The 7998-nt window shown below is 35.6% G+C and overlaps 1 protein-coding gene across 1 annotated transcript; it reads left to right on the top strand.

The window, feature by feature from the left end:
• Positions 1 to 1029: 1029 nt before the first annotated feature.
• LOC117410765 (cystatin-like) lies at positions 1030 to 3806 on the top strand. The gene is made up of 3 exons (XM_034017556.3): positions 1030 to 1365; positions 2753 to 2869; positions 3482 to 3806. The coding sequence occupies exons 1-3, from the start codon at positions 1147 to 1149 to the stop codon at positions 3566 to 3568; spliced, it is 423 nt and encodes a 140-aa protein (XP_033873447.1). The 5' UTR covers positions 1030 to 1146; the 3' UTR covers positions 3569 to 3806.
• The last annotated feature ends 4192 nt before the right edge of the window (positions 3807 to 7998 follow it).

Genomic DNA, 7998 nt, shown 5'->3' with positions numbered 1-7998 from the left:
GCGCTCTTTCTGTAACTGCACTCCTGCAGTTTGGGGGATGTAGTTCCAAAAGGAAAAAACATTATCTACAACTGTGCCAAGTCGTGGATATTTTATGCAAACCACTGGAGGGCCTAATGCAAGAAACATCGAGGCTTTTCTCTGCATTGAGTGCATTATCCACGATTACCATTAACGAATAGTGATATAGATTTAAACTACCACTCTATTAGCATCAGATAACGTCTCGGGCAAAAAGTGTACTGTTGTATTTGTACTTTACAACTTAAGATGATAATATTTATAATGTTTTATTAACTTTTTGTGGGGAACCTCGCCGACAGTGTGACTAAACATAAATAATTAGAAATGTGCAGTTTTAAGTTCAACTGGAGAAATGTTTATTTTTTGTGATTAGATTTGATTAAAATATATGTACTTATTATGTACACGTTTCTTTCGCGTTATGAAAAAACGATGCATCTTTTGCGTTATGAAAATGATGCATCGATAGTAAAAAAAAAAACAAAAAAAAAAACTATCGTCCCAGACCTACTTCTGATATTATTTAAAGTTGGATTTCAGTGCGATTTACATGAATGGTCTCTTAATGAATTCAGTATATATTGAATATTTCACCAAACTAATTGTTTGTGTTTACAATTAGAAAAACAGGAACTTTGGGGGGATCTGGTAACACTGGTTCCGAAGACTTTGAGACCCAAAGGCCTTGGCATGCAGAAACCCATGGGATTGCAGGATATTTCACAACTTTAAAAAAAAAAAAACACTCACTATCATCATTATCCGTGTTGCATATTTCTGTGACATTACTCTTTCTTTCTTTTTGGTGATCCATTAAATCTAGCGTGATTGAACTCATAAGGACCCCAAATCTTTCTGAATCCAGACATATACAAACAGACCCCCTTTCATGTAGGTTTAAACAGGCACGCGTCAAAGCGCAGCTGCAGAGAATCACGTGCATGCAGAACGCTTTGAGAAAACCTACCCACTCACAGACAGAAGGGAGGCGAGACGAGGCGAGGCAAAAGGAGAGGAGGGGATTGGACTGACCTGACGTCACGTCAGCATTTATAATCTGTAACCCGCAACGACCCTTGTTTATATCCTTCTCAGCTGTTCGTGAAGTGCACACGGTTGAAAATGACTGTTATGTGGAAGCACAGCTTCTCGTTTCTCACTCTGCTTTTTGCAGTAGCTGCGGTCTGTGTCACTGGCGGAATACCTGGAGGTCCGGTAGACGTGGTCATTGGAGACGAAGGGGTTCAGGATGCGTTGAAGTTCGCGGTCACCGAGTTCAACAAAGCTAGCAATGATATTTACGTCTCCAGGGTCTCACAGGTCGTCAGGTTGCAGATGCAGGTTAGTAAAACGGGAAAGTAGACAACAGCTCGAGTGTGTGTTTGTGTTTTAAATAAATAGTGAAGAACAACTATGCTTTATTTTAGTGATCTTGACATACCCTCTCACATAGTCATACCCTAGTCCCAATTAACCTTAAGTTAGTTAACTTCATTATTTGTTTTTACAATATTACTAGGAAACTGGGAAAATATATCGTGTTTAAAAAAAAAAAAAAAAAACTACCGATATCCAGCTGCTTGTTTTAGCTAGATACATTGAAACTGAAGAAGCAATCTATGAAAAAGACCTTCATTGAATCAGAAATGTCTTTCTAGACAATGTGGGGAAGCTATCAAAAAAAAAAAAAAAGAAAAAAAAAAGGCCAACAAGATACTCCGATAAATAGTGAAAAGTGTTGAATTTAAATCAGTTATAATGCTTTGGTGTTGAGTAGCCTGTCATTGTTTCCTTCTGTGTGTTTTTACTTTACCCTTAACCTCCCAGTCTGTTTCAAATAATACTTGCAACAGTAGATGGTTTATTCCATATAATGTATGTTTGTTACAGTGTGACATGTAAATATGTGGTACAGTAAATGCTTTGGTTGGAAATCGGCCCCATTTGAAATGAAGTGTGACACCCTGTGCAGCAATATTAGTGTCCCATTTCAAACGAGATACAAAGCTGCAAGGGGACTAACATATACTTTTTTATTATTATTAAAGGAAAGAACGGTCTGGGACAGATTTATTTTTGTATTGACAGTTTTTAAGGTCACATATAAAAGGCACTGTACCCAAGTTTCACTTCCACTGACAAAATAAATCCATTGTTCTCTGGCAAAGAACTCCCCTAATCCTTGTAGTTGACAACAGTGCAGAGAGGAACACCTGATAAACACACATTTGACGCTTTACCTGATCTCTACTGTGCGGTATCAGTTGCTCACATCTCTAAAATGTTAAACAGTCATACTTGGGCTGTTGAAGGTTGTGCTTGGACAGATCAAGCAGACGGGAGACCCTGCAAAATCACATGTGTATTATGACTCGGTTTTCCATTGGCTCAGATCCTTAACCCTATATTGACAAATGCTGTTTTCAGGCAACACCATATGTTTAATTATTTTTTTTTTAAACTGTACATGCCTCAGTCTGACTCAGCTAACTACTGTACAACTTACCTGAGTTTTCAGAAACCAACTTGTGGGTGTAGTATAATTTTGTATTAATGAGTATTACAAAAGAACATTCTGTGAAATGAGTATACAGTGTCCTTTAGACCAGTCTGAACACGAAGTAGAATCGCTTAAGTTCCATTATCAGAAACAATCATATTTAAGGCTGACCCTAATTATCTACATTCCTCCACAAAAAGAAAACTAACACCTATGTGCGTCTTACAGGTTGTTGCAGGAATCAAGTACATTATGACAGTGAAGATGGGTCGCACATCCTGCAGAAAGGGAACAGCGAAGAACATCGAGCTGTGTGCATTCCATGATGGGCCTAAACTGGCTAAGGTAACTGGAGGGAGAAAGTTAACTAGTAATCACCTCCAATGAACACCATAGACCCTGACCTGGGTTTCATCACCTTGCTCAATCTAAATAATTGAATTTGGATGTGCAAGTGGCATACTAGTCCTCCTACTCATAATGTATCTGAATATGTACAATACAGGGGTGTCCGGTTTAAATACAGGGGTGTCCAGTTTAAATACAGGGGTGTCAGGTTTAAAAGTATACATGTGTTTACTTAGTGGATGTTTTATCAGTGTAAAAATTAAACACTCGGAATATGGTATTCCTTTTTTTTAGCTTTTTTTTTTTTAATGCAGATAAGTGAAGGTCTATGTAAATAAAACACCATTTTAAAAGTTGCTGAACTGTACAGGTTTACCCTGCTTTTAAAAACCAGATGATTCAGCAATCTCCTCCCCTCATTATCCACGTAACCAACTGCTTAGGAAAACCATATCACTATAGATACAGTGTATTTCTGGGCGTATAGACCTGTCTTAATACCCTGTTCATTATTATTAGTAGTTGCTAAATTACTAACAATGGAATCATATGATGTATGTAGGTTTGGCTAGATGCTGGATGAATGTTAATTGTTTTTTTATTTTTTAGACTTCCACCTGCACCTTTGAAGTTTGGTCCCGTCCCTGGATTCCAGACACAAAGCTGGTGAAAAAGACCTGCACTTCAAAAGCTTAAGTTTGATCCTGCTGGAATGTAATGTTAAAGCATTTTTTTTAAAACTAACTATATTAACAATTCACTTTTAAAGAACTAAAACAAAGCAGGCACTGGCAATGAACATTTTTGTAGTGTTTACTCTTGTTACTGAAACACATTTTCTGTTTTTAAGCTGCCTCTAAATGTATCTTCTAGCTATCGCTAAGCAATACAATTCTGTAACTTCAGTTGAAATAAAATAAACACTTACTAGAAATTGTGTCCTTTTTTTGTACCTTGAAGTGATACTAATATATGTAAGAAACATATTTTGGTCTAATAGTGTCTGATAGTTTCATTTTAGCACAAACCACTAGAAACTATTATTGGGTAAGCAGTAGATTATTTTTCCTTTTGAAACGATAAGAGTGGTTTGAGATTGCAAATGTATTATAAATGACTAGTCCATTAAATCACCCTGAACTGGTACTATGACTACTGCTGTTGAAAGAAGGGAGATATTAAACCGGTAAAGGAATTGCATTCATACCCTCATAAGATCATAAAGTTTACAAACGAGAGGAGGCCATTCGGCCCATCTTGCTCGTTTGGTTGTTAGTAGCTTATTGATCCCAGAATCTCAAGCAGCTTCTTGAAAGATACCAGGGTGTCCGCTTCAGCAACATTACTGGGGAGTTGGTTCCAGACCCTCAATTCTCTGTGTAAAAAAGTGCCTCCTATTTTATGTTCTGAATGCCCCTTTATCTAATCTCCCTCTGTTCATGCACAGAGGCAAGAGTCCATATACCAGGAATTGGTTTTGTAATATGTTTGTCTTTCACTGACTGTGCAGACAATATGTAAATAAAACCTTCACCTCCGATGACGTTAATATACAAATTGTGACCTTAACAGTTGTATACCAAGCAAAAATATTGCTGCCTACTATTTACTTTCTTTTTTTTCTTGTTAAAAATGTTTTTGAGAGTCTTATTTGGCAAGAAAGCATTTTTTTGGTAACTCTTCTAAAAATGTTTTTTTTTTTTTTTTTTTTTTACTCCAGTTTATAATTCATATTTTTTTATTCATGTAAATTAAAGGGGAAGATTTCCAATTCAATGGTCATTCTTTCAAGTAACACAAAAAGTGAGTGTCGCTAAGACCTGTGTTTTGCCCCTGAAATATTAATGAAAAATAAAGTTTGAATAATAAAAAATGGAATGAAAGATAAATAACCAATATAATTGTAACTGAGCTCTTTCAACTTGGTGTTTAAATCATTTTTATTGGGATGTTGTACTTTATTTGGCAATGTTTGGACGTTAACAATCCCTCACTGAGGCATACATAAACTGTATCATAAGGCCACATCAAAAACCTGGCAATGATCCCACGACTTATAAACAAAACTAAATATGAATTAATGGACTGACACAGGGTACGTGTAGACTGCCTTAGAATACAAATCAAATGCATGCATATATCCCTACTATGTTCTATCTGAAAATAATCATATTTAGTACTGTATTAGATGTTTGTCAAAAGCCCAAAATTGAGAGGGTCAGTGTGATCATTCAACAGACATAAAACTGACATAAGTAAGTCAATGTCATGAATAAACAGATAGCTACGGCTGGTTTCACATAACCCGATTACACCTAATATTAGACTACCTTACCTAAGATAACATTAGGTAGTCTAAGCTAGTCTTTTAAGTTATCCTAGCACTGGGAAACAAACCAGGACACAGTGCGATGCTGTTCAGCTGCTGAGAACAACAACCTTGTAACAATAATCACAGTCTGAAGATAACAGTATGTAGTTTTAATTTCAGAATGTAAATCAGGCAATTACACTGTGCAGCCTTGGCTAGAGAGAAACAATACAGTAGGAAGTATCATTCTAGTATAAGGAACTGGAAATAAGGAACCAACTGTGTGCCCAGTGTTCTAGCTAGAACTGAAATCTTACTAATCTCTACAAATACAACAGCGTGCAATTCAAATAGCGCTTCAGCAGAGGTGTTCATATAGGTTAGCATGTGGATAAGTTTCAATATTTTGGTTTCTGTTTTTGAAGTTTTGAATGGGCAAAGTTTATGACTCATTTATAATCCAGATGATTCATGACACACCTTGTTTTCAGGTGTCATGAAGCATCAATTTAATTACAAGGAATTATGTTTAATCTTATCATACAAATCCTGTAACTTCCAATACCTCCAGAAAGCTGTTTCACTGCATTCTTTGTAAAATAAATCAATAAGGCGTTTGATCAGTTCACGTGATGCATTTTTCTTTGATTTAGTCTTTACTGTGAATCTGACATCTCCCTCGCTCTCGCACAGACACACAGACACACATCATGGCTGTAATCAGAGCTGACATTATACTGAGGTCAACCTCATGTTTCAAGCTATAGCTGGCAGAATTTATATACATAGGCTATACAATACAATACCATTTTACGTTCCCATAGTGCCTGAGTGCTTTACAACAGAATGATAGATATAAAATCTGAGAAAAGCTATTGACTAAAAGACAGGTTTAAAAAAGATGTATTAAGCCTAGATTTAAAATGTTATTGTATCTGCTTCCCTAATATTCTCCACAGATGAGGGGCATGGTAACTGACAAGCCCTGGTCCTAATATAACATACATACACTGCAGTATATGTTACTGTCTACTTCTGACAGCTGCTTTAAAATACAGACTATAGCACTATATATAAATAAAACCTTCACCTCCAATGATGTTAATGTACAAATTGTGACCTTAACAGTTGTATACCAAGCAAAAATATTGCTGCCCAAAAATCACTATTTACTTTCTTTTTTTTTCTTGTTAAAAATGTTTTTGAGAGTCTTATTTGGCACGAAAGCATTTTTTTGGTAACTCTTCTAAAAATGTTTTTTTTTTTTTTTTTTTTACTCCATTTTATAATTCATATTTTTTTATTCATGTAAATTAAAGGGGAAGATTTCCAATTCAATGGTCATTCTTTCAAGTAACACAAAAAGTGAGTGTCGCTAAGACCTGTGTTTTGCCCCTGAAATATTAATGAAAAATAAAGTTTGAATAATAAAAAATGGAATGAAAGATAAATAACCAATATAATTGTAACTGAGCTCTTTCAACTTGGTGTTTTAAATCATTTTTATTGGGCTGTTGTACTTTATTTGGCAATGTTTGGACGTTAACAATCCCTCACTGAGGCATACATAAACTGTATCATAAGGCCACATCAAAAACCTGGCAATGATCCCACGACTTATAAACAAAACTAAATATGAATTAATGGACTGACACAGGGTATGTGTAGACTGCCTTAGAATACAAATCAAATGCATGCATATATCCCTACTATGTTCTATCTGAAAATAATCATATTTAGTACTGTATTAGATGTTTGTATTAGATGTTTGTCAAAAGCCCAAAATTGAGAGGGTCAGTTTGATCATTCAACAGACATAAAACTGACATAAGTAAGTCAATGTCATGAATAAACAGATAGCTACGGCTGGTTTCACATAACCCGATTACACCTAATATTAGACTACCTTACCTAAGATAACATTAGGTAGTCTAAGCTAGTCTTTTAAGTTATCCTAGCACTGGGAAACAAACCAGGACACAGTGCGATGCTGTTCAGCTGCTGAGAACAACAACCTTGTAACAATAATCACAGTCTGAAGATAACAGTATGTAGTTTTAATTTCAGAATGTAAATCAGGCAATTACACTGTGCAGCCTTGGCTAGAGAGAAACAATACAGTAGGAAGTATCATTCTAGTATAAGGAACTGGAAATAAGGAACCAACTGTGTGCCCAGTGTTCTAGCTAGAACTGAAATCTTACTAATCTCTACAAATACAACAGCGTGCAATTCAAATAGCGCTTCAGCAGAGGTGTTCATATAGGTTAGCATGTGGATAAGTTTCAATATTTTCGTTTCTGTTTTTGAAGTTTTGAATGGGCAAAGTTTATGACACATTTATAATCCAGATGATTCATGACACACCTTGTTTTCAGGTGTCATGAAGCATCAATTTAATTACAAGGAATTATGTTTAATCTTATCATACAAATCCTGTAACTTCCAATACCTCCAGAAAGCTGTTTCACTGCATTCTTTGTAACATACATCAATAAGGCGTTTGATCAGTTCACATGATGCATTTTTCTTTGATTTAGTCTTTACTGTGAATCTGACATCTCCCTCGCTCTCGCACAAACACAGACACACATCATGGCTGTAATCAGAGCTGACATTATACTGAGGTCAACCTCATGTTTCAAGCTATAGCTGGCAGAATTTATATACATAGGCTATACAATACAATACCATTTTAAGTTCCAATAGTGCCTGAGTGCTTTACAACAGAATGATAGATATAAAATCTGAGAAAAGCTATTGACTAAAAGACAGGTTTAAAAAAGATGTATTAAGCCTAGATTTAAAATGTTAT

Source organism: Acipenser ruthenus, chromosome 6 (assembly GCF_902713425.1).
Source record: "Acipenser ruthenus chromosome 6, fAciRut3.2 maternal haplotype, whole genome shotgun sequence".
In the NCBI taxonomy this organism is placed as follows: Eukaryota; Metazoa; Chordata; class Actinopteri; order Acipenseriformes; family Acipenseridae; genus Acipenser; species Acipenser ruthenus.
This window is presented reverse-complemented; position numbering and strand designations above follow the sequence as displayed.